The sequence below is a fragment of the Eurosta solidaginis genome, chromosome 3 (assembly GCF_040869045.1).
Source record: "Eurosta solidaginis isolate ZX-2024a chromosome 3, ASM4086904v1, whole genome shotgun sequence".
In the NCBI taxonomy this organism is placed as follows: Eukaryota; Metazoa; Arthropoda; class Insecta; order Diptera; family Tephritidae; genus Eurosta; species Eurosta solidaginis.
In genome coordinates this window covers 134,141,511-134,160,207 of record NC_090321.1, presented here as the reverse complement: position 1 = coordinate 134,160,207, position 18,697 = coordinate 134,141,511, and the positions used below count along the sequence as shown (strand labels likewise).

General features: G+C 33.2%; 1 protein-coding gene across 5 annotated transcripts in view; it reads right to left on the bottom strand.

Moving 5' to 3' along the window:
- sns (sticks and stones) overlaps nucleotides 1-2,863 on the bottom strand; it is a 1,009,476-nt gene extending 1,006,613 nt beyond the window's left edge. For 2 of the 5 annotated variants that reach the window (XM_067773057.1, XM_067773055.1), the window contains exon 1: nucleotides 1,438-2,863. In XM_067773057.1, the coding sequence (XP_067629158.1) occupies nucleotides 1,438-1,624 (187 nt within the window). In that variant the 5' untranslated portion in view covers nucleotides 1,625-2,863. The remainder of the gene's footprint in view (nucleotides 1-1,437) is intronic. The other 3 variants (XM_067773053.1, XM_067773054.1, XM_067773056.1) reach the window with 3 other exon arrangements.
- Nucleotides 2,864-18,697: the final 15,834 nt, after the last annotated feature.

The window sequence follows — 18,697 nt, the reverse complement described above, 5'->3', positions numbered from 1 at the left end:
TTCATTGTTCATTACTAATTTTTTGAAAACAAAAAATATGCAAAGTGAGCATATAAATTTATTATATAACTTTTCTTTTAATGTTTTGTTTTAATAACTTGGTGAATTGGGTGATGCAAAGTCCGTCTTAAGCTGACATCGAAAGCACCCATTTTTTAAAATAACTTTTAAACATTTAGAAATAGTTAAATTTCGCAATTAGTTTCTTATAACTGGCAGTGATGCGCACTTTAGCTCATATCCGACCAAATTTTCGACATGAACAATAAATGGCCTAAACAGTCTTAAACGAGTAGAAAATATAGTAACGCGCCGGACGCCGTCGCCGCGTCGATATTTTTGACATTCGGCGGCGGCGTGCAGAAAACGACAAAAATCGGCGGCGGCGGCGGTGGCGTTTATCGGCGGCGTATATCTCTAGTACATAATATACCTGTTCATTGTCTTCTTTTATTCACTCATGTAGATAAACAAATTATTAGCTGCAAAGCTTAGGTTATTTTGATCCAAATTGTTTTTTTTTCCTTGTTGGATTGCCCAAGAGCTGCGTTCAATCAGGTTCTTAACCAGTTTTAGGCCACATTATTACAAACTTATGTTGGACATTAACACTCATTCATCTACATACGTAGATTTGTTTTATTTGCATTTATTCATGATATGCATTTATGCATACAAACATTCATGGATGCATTAACATGGCTGTATGAACGTATGAACATATGTATGTAGGCATATCATATACAGATATGTATAAGTATGTTTACGCTTACTTAAGTATGGATGGATGTGTATCCAGGAGCAGCTGCCCTGGCATGGATAACAAGTAATAAGAACCTGGCACCCCATTTTTGTCAAAGCACAGGTGCATCAGAAAATTGTCTTCAGCGGATGTACATTTGTACATATGTAAATGTATATGTTTGCATAGAAGCAATAATGTGTGTGTGAAGTTAAAGCCCCGTCACAAGCAGTTTTTGATATATGCAGATGCGTTTAACTTAATCTTATGCATTATGAAGATTGGACGTATTTTTATGGAGAACGGTAGATTGATTATATCTCCCCACTCGTTGGTAACTTTTCTAACATTTTTCGTAATTAAAACCTGCAATAGAACAAATGAATACAACACAAAATATTTTCGCTAGTATTTTTGTTGTATAGGGAGAATGTTTATAACAGTGCTTCGCAACATTTTGGTTGATTGAGCGATGTTACTGGAACACATAAGCTTGTGTTAAACGCATCTATATGAAAAATTCCATTGTGACGCGGCCTTTTAGTGTATTGTATGTTGGTATGTATGTATGTATATACATATGAATATCGCTAGTAGAAACAAGTTGTAATAAAGAAGTGCACAAAATGAGATTGTGAAGTGAATGAAAATTTGTATCTCCGCAGTTATGTATTCAAAAAATAAAAGCAACTCACCATTTGACTTGAGACGGCAATTCATAAGAAGGCAAAATCTTCCATATCGGTGCCAACTAAACATACGATATAGTTGAAATGGACACCACAGACGCCATTTGCTTTTGGGGTCTATAACATTTCCTCTTGTGAATGAATTGTCAGTCTTGCTGTCTTCACAATTTTCTGGTAGTAATCGCCGTAACATTTTGTGTTTTTGAATCCCTTTACTGAAATTGCTTGACCTTATTTTATAAGCAATTTTGTTTCACTATGTTTTGTGGTATCCATTGCAATATACTTTGTTATATTAAATACTACATAAATCATAATTTAATTATAATTTTAAATTTGTTTTGTAATTACGTGTGTATTTTGTTTAACTATTTTTTTAATAACAAGGATTTATCTCTTGAATTTTATATACATTTGTGTTTATGTATGTATGAAGTTGACATTTTTGTAAAGAGCGGAAGTCGTGTACGAAGCTTCTTTTACGCAACATAAATACATATGTACGTATGTACTCATGCATATCACCATAGATTCGAGGGGCCAAATTGGATTCAGATTTTTGGAATTAGTATATATTAATTTGTTTAAATATTGTATTACATATGCATATATGCATAAATATATATGTATGTAGATGAATATATTGGCACATTGTAACGCATATAGTGCTAGATTTTCCACTAGTGTTGTACTTATTGGGCGTCTTTAAACGATGATGTACACACTTATGTGTCTGCATATGAACATAAGATGTATGTAAGTCTGTTGAAAGCTGTAAATTTATACACAGTTAGGTTCTTTTAATTTCCTACTCCGGTAGGTTTGGGTTTAGTTACATTTTATTTTCACAGCAGGTTATTACTTGCACAAATTCATTCTTATGCTTAAATGAGGGAAAAGAATTTTTTTTACCAATCCACAAAATTTTTTTCACATTCATCCATATTTATGAATACATACAAACAGCATCGTAGATTTTCTATTGCAACTAGTGTCGCAGCGTCACATTTTCTTTAGTCAACCTTTTTCCACATGAAAAATTTAATATGTATGTACTTTCAGCTCGTTTAATGAAGTATGTACATATGCACACGTGTATGTATAACTATTTTATGGACGTAACAATTAATGCTGAGGTTGTGAACGAACAGCAATTAAAATGCCCACACACATCCCTTTTTCCAAAAGAGACACACTTGTATGTATAAAACTCTATAGGCAGACAAAATTTATTTTTATATTTTATTAAACACTCCGCGAACTTGAAACTAACCAAAACGTTGAATCAGAATAAGGGCTAAACACGAACTAACCACAAATTTTGCAGAATACAACGTAGGTATCTGGTGCATGGTGGAAAACCATTCTTGAATAGAGAAATGTTGTAAACAATGCTGCTACCAACGCATTTTTGTCTCAATATCCAATGTACCTAGAATACAAGCGTACATGTGTATGTACATTTTATACCAACGCACAGATACATCATGGCGGAACCATACAAGGTGACAGCGTCACGTCACGTATACATTTAAATACAAATTTCATGTACTTTGTTTTTTTTTTTTAATCGATGGACTAATGTCAAAATCGCACTGCGCCGGAAGTTGAAGTGTCAAATCATATTAAAAAAGTACAAATTAGCTGATTTCCGTCTGTCTCCTTTTCCTGGTTTCGCCATGAGATACACAAAACATGTGAGAGCATTCGTCAGCTTTAAAGATACTTCTCTTAAAAGCTGTATAATATAATATAAAGAGAACGGTGGATTTCTCTTATATAAACACAACTTATACATAAAGCCGGAGTCATTGGTGCCGTATGTCGTATCGCTGTATTCGTAACGTAATCAGCTGTTTATCATTACGACGGTAAACCAAAACCCAATTGGTTGGCTACGATACGGTTACGACCTTAGCGGCACCAATAATCGATTGCATTGATTCTCATAAGGTTGGTCGAATCAGTTGTTATAAGGTTACCGATACGGTTACCGATAAAGCACCAATGTCTCCAGCTTAAGTCTCCTTAAGGCTCCATTACTGATACTTAGCATAGACTTGACTTGACTTGAGAACTGTCACTTACAGTTCTGTTAAATGAACATTGCATGTTAATGATTACTTACATAGCTACTTAGCAACACTTAACTTGACTTAGAGGTCTGTTGAATTTAGATTTTCTATGTAAGTTCTAACTGACGTTTATGTTTTGAGATGCCATTTGTTTGTTTCCATTTCATTTTGACATTTTGTCATACAAATTGACATTTATTGATTGTGATGCCAGATTGTATGCGCTAAGTGGAGTATAATCGTGGCTAAGTTGCCAAGTCAAGTCAGAGAGTATTTTCGGAATACTAAATGCTGCCAACTTATTTTCACAATTTTTATAGGCCGGGCCACAATGAAGTTTTTCACAAATATGCTTTCAACGCAATCTTATGCAATCGCCACAATCACGCAAGATGATGCTTTTGTAAATATAAAGGAACTTCAGACTTGGCAATTGAAGTCTATTTCGCCTTGCCACTTCACATACAAAACTTCGCCAAGCACTCTTATAAACATTCTCACTTTACTGTAGTGTAAACAGCCAACAATTTAATGCCAAATATTTAAATCAGTCGAATATGCTATGATACAAAAATAGTCTAAATGTTCATCAACACATAAATATGCATTTGATAATTATTGCTGGCATAGCCATTCACACGGTTTAATACAGGTGTGTGTACAACACACAACCAAATTTGAATTCTAGCAAATTTGCAAACATTGCATTTCCCATAGAAGTCACAGCTCAACACAGATGTGTAGGTACATATTTTGTATCGAGTTGTATGTAGGTATGTAAGTATGTGTGCTTAAGGTAGATATGCATGTAAGTATGTATGCTTAAATGTAAATATGTATGTAAGAATATGTTTAGAATAATTTAATATAAATAAGCTGAAATATTTGAATAAAGATTCATTCAGAATTCACTCATTAAGGTCACAACTCTTTTAATTGCATTTTAATCTTTTACATGGCGATCCTGCCTATGATTCTACTGGCTGAATTTTCAGCCTAATTTCATAGCTGGCAAAGATTTTACTGTCTGATTACAGCCTAAGCCTTGTAAAAGAAGCAAATGGTGTTTAGCATTTTTTATGATAATTTACGGGCTTTATAACCGAACTGATGCAGGAGCAGTAGATATGACCAATTTGGAGCCCTCAAAAAATGACGCCATTTTTATGATATTTTACGGGCTTTATAATCGAAATGATGCAGGAGCAGTGGATATGACCAGTAAAAATATTGATATTACCTTGGAAGGAACAAAACGGTGACAAGGTGGTATAAACGGTGATAAGGTGGTATAACAACAGGACTGGCAGCATAAGTATAAGTATGCATAATAAGCTTAATTTCGAAATAGTTTTAACAATTTAGACATTATTTTTAAGCAGGGAAAATATTCGGGCAACCTAACGGCTGCCTATTGACAAGCAAACATTTAAATTTCTGCTGTAAAAACTTTTTACTAATTATTGAGCTGAGGGATTAAGGAAAAATATTTATAAAAATAAAAAACCGAATCCAGCAATGTAAACATTAGAGTGTTGAAAAAAAAGATAAAATACAATTTTGTAAAACTATTGATTTTAAAATTATGGAAAGATCAAGAAAAATTAAAAGTTATGTAAAGGCCCACTTGAGGAACTTACAAATGAAATTAAAATTGTAGATGAGGAAAAAACTCTAATTTGGTTGAAAAGTCAGATGCCTGGGGAACCAACAATAGGGAATGTTAGGAACCCACACGCAACAGCAGCTGAAGAGATATATAGAAGGAAAGTAAAATTTATGGGAAGAACAGATTAAAATATTGAAAAAATGTATTTTTAATACAAAAAAAGAAAAAACCACAAAAAATTTTTTTGTCTTCAAATTTTTTTACGATGGGAGGCCAAGAATCAAAAATAGAAAAACCAACGGCAAACGTTGTAAACTCAGTCCAGGTAGTAGACCATACTGAGGCACTAGATACTATTAAGATTATACTTCTAATCATCTGCGTAGTCAGTTGCATCAAGCTGTTTCTGAAACTCTACTCAACCCATAATAAATTCCTAAAAAAGCGATATGCTAGCCGCGCAGACGGTTTAGATAAGGTTTAACTAAATTTGAACTGCCATCCCCAATGGGCAAATGGGAAGATATCGTTAAACTACTCATAGAAGAAAAACGATAGGAGAAAAATCTTACAAATGTATTAATAAAAATACAAAAGTTAAGGCAGAAACAGTAGTAAAGCATCTTAAAATAATAGTGGAAGCATTTAACAAAATAGGAAAAATAATTCAACAGTTAAATGGTAAACTCGACGGCAATCAAAAAGACCAAGCATATCAAATTTTTTCCAGCATTACAGACAAATTGGTGTCCTCACTGGCAAGATATTATATAGAATTCATAGTACCAACGAATTTCAAGAAGGAAATAGAAATAGACTGTAGCATATTCCTTCTGGAGTCAGCATCCGATTTAGAAGAGGAACCAAAAGTAGAACAAAAAGAAGAAGAAAAACAGGAACAAAAGGAAAATTTAACAGAGACGCCAAACTGCCAAACAAGAAAAGACAAAATGGCTCAAACCACAGTAGAATTCTTAAAAACGGCTTCGTCAATTCTACCTGAGTTTGATGGTAAACATGAGAACTTACATAGCTTCTTAGACGCACTAGATATCCTAGAACAAATTAAGGATACTCACGAGACCATAGCAGTCTCCATGATAAAAACTAAGCTCAAGGGAACAGCTAGAAACCTTTTGAGCACTGAAAATTCAATACTAGCAATAAGGCAAAAGTTGAGTTCAGCAACTAAATGTGAATCTGTAGAAGTTTTGACGGCAAAACTCCTAAATGTCCAACGGTGCAGTAAAACAGCTAACCAGTACACTGCCGAAATCGAAAAATTAACAAAATCATTGGAAGGTGCTTACATATCAGACGGTCTTGCACCTGATTTGGCAACCAAATATGCCACACAATCAGCTGTAAAGGTCTTGTGTAAAAACTCGGCTAATGAAAGAGTTAAACTGATAATGCAAGCAGGAACGTTCACATCTATGAACAAGGCTATTTCAAAATTCACGAATAGCTGTACTGAAATCACGGGTAACCCAAATACAGTGTTACGCCTGACGCGCTCACAAGGTAATTACCGAGGTAACTTCCGAAGAAGCTACCAAAATAATAATTATCGAAGTAACCAAAACCGAACACTAACAGATATAATAACAACAATAGTAATAGGCAAAATAATAATATCAAAAGACGTAATTTTGGAGGTCAGTCAAGATCATCCAATCAGAGTAACACAAGCAATCTCCGTAATATAAACGAACAGGAAAAGCAGCAAACTCCACTCCAACAGTAATTTCTAACGGTAATAAAATATGCACATTCAACTTGCATCTAAACAGCTACATATCTTCCAATACTACCCTAAATAAGTCAACTTCGACGTTCCTGATAGATACAGGAGCGGATATCTCAATAATAAAGAAGGGTCAAATTGACAGTAATGTCACAATAAATAACTCACAGATCACAGATTTAAAAGGTATTGGCCGAGGCATAACAAGCACACTTGGAACAGTAAAAGCAGGTCTAACAGATGGCAGTCTTTTAATACGACATACATTTCACATAGTAGGAGACAATTTCCCAATCCCATGTGATGGAATTTTGGGACTCGACTTCATTAAAAAATATAATTGCATTTTAGATTATAATAAAAATGGGGACAGCCTAATACTACGACCATATGACTACCCAGAAGATATACAGCCCTATTCTGCATTTCGACTTGGATTGGAATTTTTTCGATTTGGCAATTTTGGTATTCTGTGTTCCAATCTCTTTCGATCCAACTTCGAATCGTTCGATTCTTTGCATTCTGCATTTCGATCGTAGTTCCGTTTTTCTAAGTTGCAAATTAGTTGGCGGAAAAATGTTTTCTTTTTATTTTTTTATTAATTTATAACAGAATTTTAACAAAAATGTAAGTAAAACTTGTTAAGAAGGCTTGATGATGATTGTTTTTTATATGTTTCCAGGTCAAAAACAACATGTCGATGTCGAAGTCCTTGGACGTATTTGCCCCGCAAAAGTATCTAACACATACTTGAAAGCATCCTTGTTAAGTCGAGAGTTTTTTTTGAACCTAAATAAGAGAATAAGTCTTTAAACTTTACCACTTTTAAGTTCAATTTCTTACAATTCGTCACTCATCTCAAATGGATTACACAAATGTCGCAATATTTGCGTTTCCATTCTCGTCTGGCCATTTTCGTATGCGTTGCTTTCCAACTCCACAAATATGCCGCGGTTATTGATTCCATTATAATAGACAGCTATAATTTGTGTCTGTTCGTTGGGTCCAGTTATATGCCAAATCAAGCTGCCGGCGTAGAGGAAGGTGAAGCGAAAACGTAAACAATCCTTGCGGAAGGAATAAATAAACCTTTATAAAGTATTTTAGGCCAGTGCAACGAAATTAGCATCCTTAAAATTCAGAAAATGTCAACTATATTCGTGCAGGAATCCGTTTTAACAAAACTTGGTGGCCACGGCAGGGAATTGGCCAAAAGAACGACAAAAACACACTTACAATTATGAAAGCACTTCACTCAAAAAAATATAACACTGCGGCAATATATTCTATTGCTCTTTTTTTTACAAAATCGCGTGGATAATAAAATATAAAGGTTTTTCAGTGTTTTTTACAAATTTGCTTTAATTTATTTTGTTCCAATGTTCACACATTCCGTACCAACAGATGATTTCGAAAAATCATTTGCTCTTCCTCTTCTCTTTACGATTCCGTCGTAATGCAGAATACCAAACTTCGATTAAAGCGGAGCGGAGAACGGGAACGTAATCGAAATGCAGAATAGGGGTGATAGTTATACAAATGACAAATAAACCAACAATTAATAGCATTACAATACCCGCAAGAGCCGAAGTAATTAGACAGGTTCATATCAATAATCACAATAAGGAACTATTAATACCTCATCAAGAATTGACTAATGGCATTTTTGTAGCCAACACGATAGTAAACTCAAATCAAGCTTTAATAAGAATAATAAATACAACAGATAAACATGCAATCATTCAAGATTATGGCATCAAAACAGAAAGTTTAGAGGATTATGTAATAATTGAAAATACACTTCACTGTAAAGCTAATAATAAAGAAAAGTTAGAAAGATTGAATAAAAATTTCCCACCATTCGCTAGTAAATCACTCAACACATTATGCTCAGAATTCGTTGATATATTCTCATTAGAAACAGAACCAATTACGACCAACAACTTTTACAAACAAAAGTTGCATCTGAAGGATAACACTCCTGTGTATATTAAAAATTATAGACTACCCCAAGCACATAAGAATGAAATAAATAAACAAGTAAATAAACTAATTCAAGATGATATTGTTGAACCATCAACCTCAGAGTACAACAGCCCCATTTTATTGGTACCAAAAAAATCTCTTCCGGGAAAACAAGAAAAAAGGTGGAGATTAGTTGTTGATTTCAGAAAAATAAATAAAAAATTAGCAGCTGATAAATTCCCTTTGCCTAGAGTAGATGATATTCTGGATCAATTGAGAAGAGCGAAATATTTCTCATGTCTATATTTAATGTCAGGATTTCACCAAATAGAACTCAGCCCATAATCAAGAGATATCACATCCTTTACAGCGGACAACAGTACTTATCGTTTCAAGAGATTACCTTATGGCCTCAAAGTAGCGCCAAACTCATTCCTGAGGATGATGACATTGGCATTCGTAGGTCTCAAACCATCACAAGCATTCTTATACATGGACGATTTAGTCGTATTAGGATGCTCTGAAAAACATATGATTAAAAATTTACGGGATGTATTCTCCACACGCAGAAAATGTAATTTAAAATTACATCCGGACAAATGTTTTTTTTTCAGCTAAGAAGTCACTTATCTTGGACATAAATGCACAAGTACTGGAATTTTACCAGACCCAAGAAAATTTAAAATTGTTCAAAATTACCAACTCCTATAACCGCACTGCGTTACCCGCCTTTACGCAACAAAACACACCCCTGCGTGCAAGTGGCATCGCCGTCAGCTGTTGCTGATCAGCAATGCCAATTGCCTCAACAGTGGCAATTGCATTCAGCTATATGGAAAAATGGCAACGCAGCGTGGATACATTTTTTAGAGTTGATATAGAACCGGCAAATTAGAGACACGCGAATAAAACTGATAAAAATTTGCGACTAGAAACTAAAATCAAAGTTAAAGAATAAACTAGAAACTAAGAACTAAAACGTGTAAACAAAGTTTTCTAAATAAAACAATTCAACTTAACAACATTAAAACAAACATTTATTGAACTAAAAGAAAAATGTAAGTGTGTGTGTGCGGCATATTTTTGGTGTCCAAGATGGACACCTTTCATGGCGACCGTGGGCCGAAGGCCTGCATTTATGGCGAGTGGCCAAAAGGAGGCAAACCTCCCAACAGGCGTGGGTGTACCACCGATTAAGTGGAATAAAAAACCACAAAAGGTTACACAAAATTGAAATGAAATACTAACAAAATACACATATACGAAAAGAAAAAAGTTACGAAAAAAGTTTAAAATTAAAAAAATCTACAAAAAAAACATAAAATCAAATAAAAATCCAAAAAAAATATAAACATGTAAAAATTTTACACAAAAATTTAAAAATTCCAAAAACTATACAAAAAAAATGTTCTTTAAAAAACTATAAAAATTACAAAAAAAAAAATACAAAATTTGGGCAAACCCTACAAAAAAAAAATTTTAAAAACATTCAAAAACCCATACAAAAAAATTTTTAAAAACATGAAAAACTTTACAAAAATATACGAATATTCAAAAATTTTACAAAACAAAATTGCGGAAAGGCAACTGAATTAAATAGAAATAATTTTTCTCTGCAAAAACTTTTAATGGTTACATAGGGTGGTATTTGGAGTGCAAATAATAATATGTAAAATTAATCTATTCGGAGATAATAAAAATAAGCGAAATAACTGCATAACTTTTTTGCAAAGAAAAACACAGAAGATCTACAAATACAACATAATCTAGAAAACTAACAACAACAAAGGTAAACTACAAATTATTAAAAAATGGAAAAATCGACAAATTTAATACATAACGGAGTTAATTTATACATACATACGGTAATAATTTGCAAAATTGATAAATCCTAAAATAATATAAAACCTAAAACTACAAAAGAGGTACTGTACATCAAATACCACATAACGGTCATAGTGAGAACACGCCATAAACAATTACGGCTATATGTACAGCTATACCTATACATAACGCCAAAAACTACAGCAAACATCAGCAGAAGCAGAACGCTACCAGAGGAGGTTATTATATAACAGAAGAGGGTATGATATGGCAGACTAGCAGCGGCAGAGATGATTATATTATTCGACCGGCAACGAATAGCGGCTTCAGAAAAATTGACAGTACGGGTATGGCGCACAGTGTGCACAAAACAAAAGTAGACTATTAAAATTTTCTTTCAACTTGTTTCTTTAAAAAAGATTGTAGTTTTGAATTTTCATAATTTCCTATCATTTTACTATATTATAATTAATTGTTCCTATAAATACCAAACATCAACATCACCTATGTAATCACTATTACTATTTTCAAACAAAATTTATTATTAGTAAAACATTACAAAAATACAAAAAAAAAAGAGAAATGCACAACACAAATATATTTATAAAAATTGTCTATGAATTTTTTTTTAAATAATATGGGTCACAGTTGGACAAAACCAAACCTAAAATTTTTCAATTAATGCATCTAATCAAATAAAATTCTTTTTTCGACTTTTTCACATTCAGAATATTTCAACTGTCTTAATCACAACTTCATAAATATGTAAAAATTTAATCTCGTTGATTATAATCCAATTTATGAATATTCTAATCATTGTAAACTTTCACAAAAACATAACTTTGTAACATTCTCTTTATAAAAACTTTTTTTGGTTTTTGCCCAACTACCCCATATACGTACTTACGTTTCAAGTGTAACAATTTATTTCGCCAACCTTTCATGGCAACACAAATATGAGATTTTGATTTTTTTTTTTTTGGAAAATACGGTGCGTCTGTAAACAAACATACATAATTTTTTTTGCATAAAGCGGTGGTTCCGTAAATAACCAAAAAGATTTTTTTTGCGTAAACGATGGTTCCGTACAAAACCAATGAAATTTTTTTTAACCCGGTGCGTCCGAGGATATTCGTATTACAAATTTGAAAAGATGCGGTGCGCCCGTATCTATAAAAATAAAACCATACAATTTTAATAAAAACGGTGCGTCCGTAATTACGCAAACATATTGAGATCTTTTTAATAAAGCGGTGCGTCCGTTATCAACAGCCAAGTCCTTATACTAAAATAAAATACTTTCCTTTGAAATCAAATTAAATTAAATTACTTCAATATACATTAAATTTATCATTAAATATTCAGTCTTTCATTAAATTGCCGGATAATTATTTCAATTTCACATCAACATTCAATTCAATTTCTATTTCTGTTAAATTTTCGTAAGCACTTTCTACAAATTCGACTTTAATCAGATTAAATATTTCTTCTTTGCTTCCTACTACATATGTTTCTTAGAAACCAAAAAGTAGTTCCCAGAATTTCAGAACAAAACTCAGATTCCGAAAATTCCAAAAATTCAGATTCCAGTTCCAAAAATTTTAATTCCGAAAGTTCCGATTCCGAAAATCTTGATTTTAAAAGCCCCAAGGCTCAACCACATATTCGCCCAGTACAATCAAAAACCTTGGTGTTAGACTTTCTTTGTCCGGAGAATTTCACGGATTTGAGGAATTGCCCGAAACAAATATTTCAAATCCTCCTAATTCCGATACAAATATGGCGACTCCTGAAGAAAAAAGGACGTTTATCAGCACGTGTGCTGGTATTATGCGTGAAAATTATAGCGGTGATCCCCTAGGTCTCGAATCTTTCATTAATAAAATTGAGTTAATCGAACAATTTGTCGACGAAAATTTAACCAGCATTTGTATTTCATATATTAAATCCAAACTCGATGGTAAAGCTCGAGAAACAATACCAACTCAAGTACTTTCAGTTAATGATATAAAAATAGCACTACGTAACCGTATAAAACCCGACAACTCCAAAGTTTTGGCCGGAAAAATTGCGGCTTTGCAAGTTAATAATAATAATTATACCGATTTTGCAAAACGCGTCGAGGAATTGTCTGATTCTTTAGAGCGTTCGCTCATTATCGAAGGGATTACTCAGGCCAAAGCCCATGAAATGGCCATCGAGCAAACAGTTAACGTTTGCCGATTGAACGCAAAAACCAGTTTAGTCAAATCAATCCTCGCTTCAACCAATTTTTCTGATTCCAAGGACGTAGTAGCTAAACTGATTATAGAGCAATCAAATGAAATAAACGAACGCCAAGTTTTAGCATTTAGGGCGTGGAACAACAACAATTTTAGAAATTTTCAAAGTAATAACCGAGGTCGAAACTTCCAAATTCAAAGTCGTAACTTTAACAATTATAGACAAAATAGACCATCCTTTAGTAACAGTAACTATGGCAACAACTACAATCGCGGCAATCAAAGGCAAAATTTCCGTTCCGGCGGCGGAAATCGAAATCAGCCTAATAATAATAATAACAGCAGCAATAGTCGTACTAGCAATAATAACGGTTCTAACACTTCCAATAATAGAGGTAAAAATGCAAGCGTCCGGGCTTTAAACAGGGAAGCCCCTCAGGAGCGAACACTGAGGGAGGACGAGACAAATTACTAACTGATTCAGCTCACAGTTCTTCATCTAAAAACGTTTATTGTCTTAACTTAAATTATTCCGATTTTATACAAATATATTTAACTGGCTCTAACAAATTTTGTACATTTCTAGTCGATACACAAGCCGACATTTCGTTAATTAAAATTTCTTCTCTTAATAAAAATTTGTCTATTAATAACAATGATACAATTAATATTACTGGAGTAACTACAGATACAGTTTCTACATTAGGTACTTTTACAACTAACTTACACTTTTCAAATTTTTATATCAAACATACGTTGTACGTGGTAGACAATGATTTCAACATTCCATCAGATGGAATACTTGGTAAGGATTTCCTAAAAACAAATAAATGCGATATCAGCTATGCAACAAATTGCATTTCTTTCTGGATAGGCAATGAAAAGATCGCACTTCCCATCCTTCACGGAATGGAAAGCGATAGATTTGTTATACCACCTTGTTGCGAAGTTTATAAAATTTTCGCCTTGGAAAAAGACTCAGAACCACTTTTCGTGGATTCTCAAGAGATTTCTGACGTTGTTTTCACAGCGAAATGTATAGTTGATACTGGTAATCCGATCATTAAAGTAATAAACACCACAAATAGCGTAAAATACGTAAATAACTGCAACATTCAAACAGAAAAACTTTCTTATTATCACGTTTATAAAGCAAGATAGTTGTATTAAAGAACTTAAAAGCATTTTAGAAAAACAAATACCTAATTATGCTCAAAATAAGCTTATTAACTTATGTTTACAATATTCCGATATTTTTGCGCTAGACAATGATAAAATGACAATAAACAATTTTTATGAACAAAAACTAAGACTAAACGATACGACGCCAGTAAGAAATAAATAAACAGGTTAATAAATTATTGGAAAACGATCTGATCGAAAATAGTTGTTCGAATTATAACAGTCCCTTGATTTTGGTACCGAAAAAAGACCTAAATGGCCAAAAATCGTATAGAATGTGCGTTGACTTTAGGGCTGCAAATAAAAAGTTAATTGCCGATAAATTTCCTCTGGCACGTGTAGACGATATTTTGGATAACCTTGGCCGTGCGAAATTCTTTTCTACTTTAGATCTTTTTTCGGGTTTTCACCAAATTCCACTTCACAAAGATTCAAGAGACATAACATCTTTTAGTAGTGACCGCGGAGCTTTCGATGGAAGGTGTTACCATTTGGCCTAAACGTGGCTTCAAATTCATTTTCAAGAATGATGTCAATTGCATTTTCTGGTATTTCACCCAACCAAGCCTCTATGTATGTAGACGATATAATAGTAATTGGATGTAGCGAAGCACATCATCTCAATAATCTAAAAAAAGTTTTCGAAACCTGTAGGAAGTTCAACTTGCGACTTATCCAAAAAAGTGTAATTTTCTTCGACCTGAAGTAATTTTCTTAGGCCACAAATGCTCAGCAAATGGTTTGCTACCAGACGATTCAAAAAATGAAGCAATTAAAAGGTATTCTAAGCCACGCGATAAAGATGCTGTCCGAAGATTCGTGGCATTTACAAATTATTATAGGAGATTCATTCCAAATTTCGCTTCTTTAGCAGCTCCATTGAATCGTTTGAGTAGAAAAAAGGTTGAATTTAATTGGGATACGGCATGTGACATAGCTTTCACAAACTCCAAAACTATTACAATATCCAGATTTCACCAAGGAATTTATAATTACGGTTGATGCTTCAAAGTTAGGTTGTGGTGCGATACTGAGTCAAAATCATAACGGTAACGACTTGCCAATTTGTTTTGCTTCAAAATCCTTTGGCAAATCAGAACAAAATAAAGCAATAATAGAATTAGAACTTTTGGCAATATATTTTGCAATAAAGCAATTTCGTGCATATATTTATGGCACTCACTTCAAAGTTAAATCAGACCATCGTCCACTAGTTTATCTATTTAATATGAAAGATCCGTCGTCGCAACTCTCCAGAATTCGTTTGGAATTGTCCGAATATAATTTTACCATAGAATATATTAAAGGAAAATCTAACGTAGGTGCAGACGCATTATCGCGAATTTAAATTCAAGAACTAAAAAATTCCAATAATCAAATTTTAGCGGTACAGACGAGGTCTATGACGAAACGTCACGAACAACTACAACAATCGGCTGAAGACATAATCGAAAAAAATATTAAATTACAGGTATTCGACAAATTTTCATATAATTTTTTCAAGAAATCCATAGGATAAAAAGCCAAATATGTCATGACAACGATAATGATAAAATCAATTTAAAAATACATGCGCATTTAACACATAAAAAACTCGAGTTACTTAATATTGTGTGTACTAACAAAATAATGCCATTAGATATTAAGCAAGAATGGCAAAAAGATGATCAGTTATTTAAATATTTTTCTATTTCAAATATTAAAAGTACAGGGAATTCAATTTCATTTAAAAAATTCACAAATACTATTAATAGAACCTGTCGAAATAGTTACGGACAACGACAAGAAACTTAAACTAATGGAAATTTACCACAATGACCCGATATCAGGAGGTCACTGCGGAAATAAAAAGCTTTACGCAAAAATACGTACAAAATATTATTGGAAAGATATGACCCGTGATATTGTCACATACGTCCAAAATTGCAAAAAATGCCTTTTGAATAAAGTCAAGCCAAAAACTAAAGAAAATTTGGTGCTTTCACCAACACCCTGATATAGACATAGATACAATAGGACCTTTGCCTGAGTCGAATAATGGGAATAGGTTCGCGGTTACCATTATGTGCGACTTAAGCAAATACCTAGTTACAATATCAATCCCTGATAAGACAGCAAAAACAATCGCAACAGCCATTTTTGAAGGCTTCATCCTCATTTATGGCATAATGAAATCAATTAAAACCGATTTAGGAACCGAATATAAAAATGAAATTTTCTCTGAATTAACTAAACTCCTAAAAATCGAACATAATTTTTCTACAGCTTACCATCATGAAACCCTAGGTACAATTGAAAGAAATCATCGGGTGTTTAATGAATATTTACGAGCTTTTCTAAATGATAACTTCCCCGAATGGGACGTTTATTTGAAATATTTTACATTTTTGCTTAATACAACTCCTAGTACAGTTTTTGATAATGGATTTACTCCATACGAATTAGTATTCGGTAGAAATGTTACCTTACCAAATGCAGTTCAAAAGGAACAAATCGGTCCAATTTACAATGTTGAAAATTATGCAAAAAAGTAAAATATAGACTACAAAAAACGCATAAAATAGCAAAAGATTTAATTAATAAACATAAAGTTAAAAATAAGGATCTATATGATAAGAGGGTGCGTCCGTTAGCAATTAATAAAAACGATAAGGTAGTAGTACAAAAAGAACCTAGAAATAAACCCGAAAGCATTTACCAAGGACCATATATAGTCACAAAAATTGATGGAGTTAATGTTACGGTTTTAGATGAAATGAATAAAAAGGAAAAAACCGTTCACAAAAACCGAATCAATAAGGTAAACTAAACTTTTCTTCATACAAATTTAAAAACTAGCTTGTAACTAATTTTAAATTTTCACTACTCTGTTATTGAAGCATGAAATCTCAAATTAAAATTTATATTAATATAAAAAAAAAAAAAAATGTAAGGCGCGATAACCTCCGAAGAGATCTAAGGCCGAGCTTCTCTTCCAATTTGCGTCGTGCTCCTCTTGATTTTTCCCTACAAATTGGCCGGACGGGACCTACATGTTTTATGCCGACTCCGAACGGCATCTGCAAGGCAGATGAGTTTTCACTGAGAGCTTTACATGGCAGAAATACAATCGGAGCGCTTGCCAGACACTGCCGAGGGGCGACCCCGCTTAGAAAAATTTTCTTCTAATTGAAAAATCTTATTTCTAAAATTTTGATGTTGCTTTGCCCGGGAGTTGAACCCAGGGCATAAGGTGTGATAGGCGGAGCACGCTACCATCACACCACGGTGGCCGCTTATATTAATATACGAAACAAAAATTTCAATTTGCATGTAAATAAAGCCAAATATTAATATGTACGCACTATTTGTAATAAATATATATAATACATTAATTTAGTGCAATTGAAATTAGAAAACAAATTACATGTAAGTAATTGAATTAATGTTAACAAAATTTTATATGCAAAAGGGAAAATTGTTCTGATTGAACGAATGAGAAAAAAGGGGAGGAACACCCTAATATCATACATTCATTCAACCAAAACAATTTGAAAGTCATGAGAACAAGAAGAATATGACAAATCTGATCAACTTGTCAGATTCTTCTTTTTCTAAGGAAGGGTGGTATAACCGCACTGCGTTACCCGCCTTTACGCAACAAAACACACCCCTGCGTGCAAGTGGCATCGCCGTCAGCTGTTGCTGAACAGCAATGTCAATTGCACTCAGCAGTGGCAATTACATTCAGCTATATGGAAAAATGGCAACGCAGCGTGGATACATTTTTTAGAGTTGATATAGAACCGGCAAATTAGAGACACGCGAATAAAATTGATAAAAATTTGCGACTAGAAACTAAAATCAAAGTTAAAGTATAAACTAAGAACTAAAACGTGTAAACAAAGTTTTTCAAATAAAACAATTCAACTTAACAACATTAAAACAAACATTTATTGAACTAAAAGAAAAACGTAAGTGTGTGTGTGCGGCATATTTTTGGTGTCCAAGATGGACACCTTTCACTCCCAAAAATGCCGATGAAGCAAAAAGATTTGTCGCATTTTGTAACTATTATAGAAGATTCATACCAAATTTCGCGGAATACGTCAGGATTCTAACAAGACTTGGTAAGAAAAATGTAATTTTCAATTGGACAGACGACTGCGAGAAATCTTTTAATTACCTAAAAAATGCATTAGTTAGTCCAAATATCCTACAATATCCCAATTTTGATAAAGAGTTCTTTATTACAACCGACGCAAGTGGTTATGCTTTCAGTGCTGTGCTAAGCCAAGAATATGAAGGAAAATAATTACCCATTGCCTATGCCTCAAGATCATTTACAAAAGGCGAAATAAACAAAGTCACGATCGAAAAAGAATTAGTGGCCATATATTGGGCAATTATATATTTTAGACCATATATTTATGACAGAAAATCCACACTGAAAACGGATCATCGACCCTTAACGTATTTATTCTCAATGAAAAACCCTTCATCTAAATTAACTAGAATCAGGTTAGATTTGGAAGAGTATGACTTTGGGGTGGATTACAAAGCCGGAAAAGAAAATTACGTGACAGACGCTCTATCACGAATAGATATCAATGATTTGAAATAAATGTCAGTACAGGCATGTAAAATAATGAAAGTCACGACA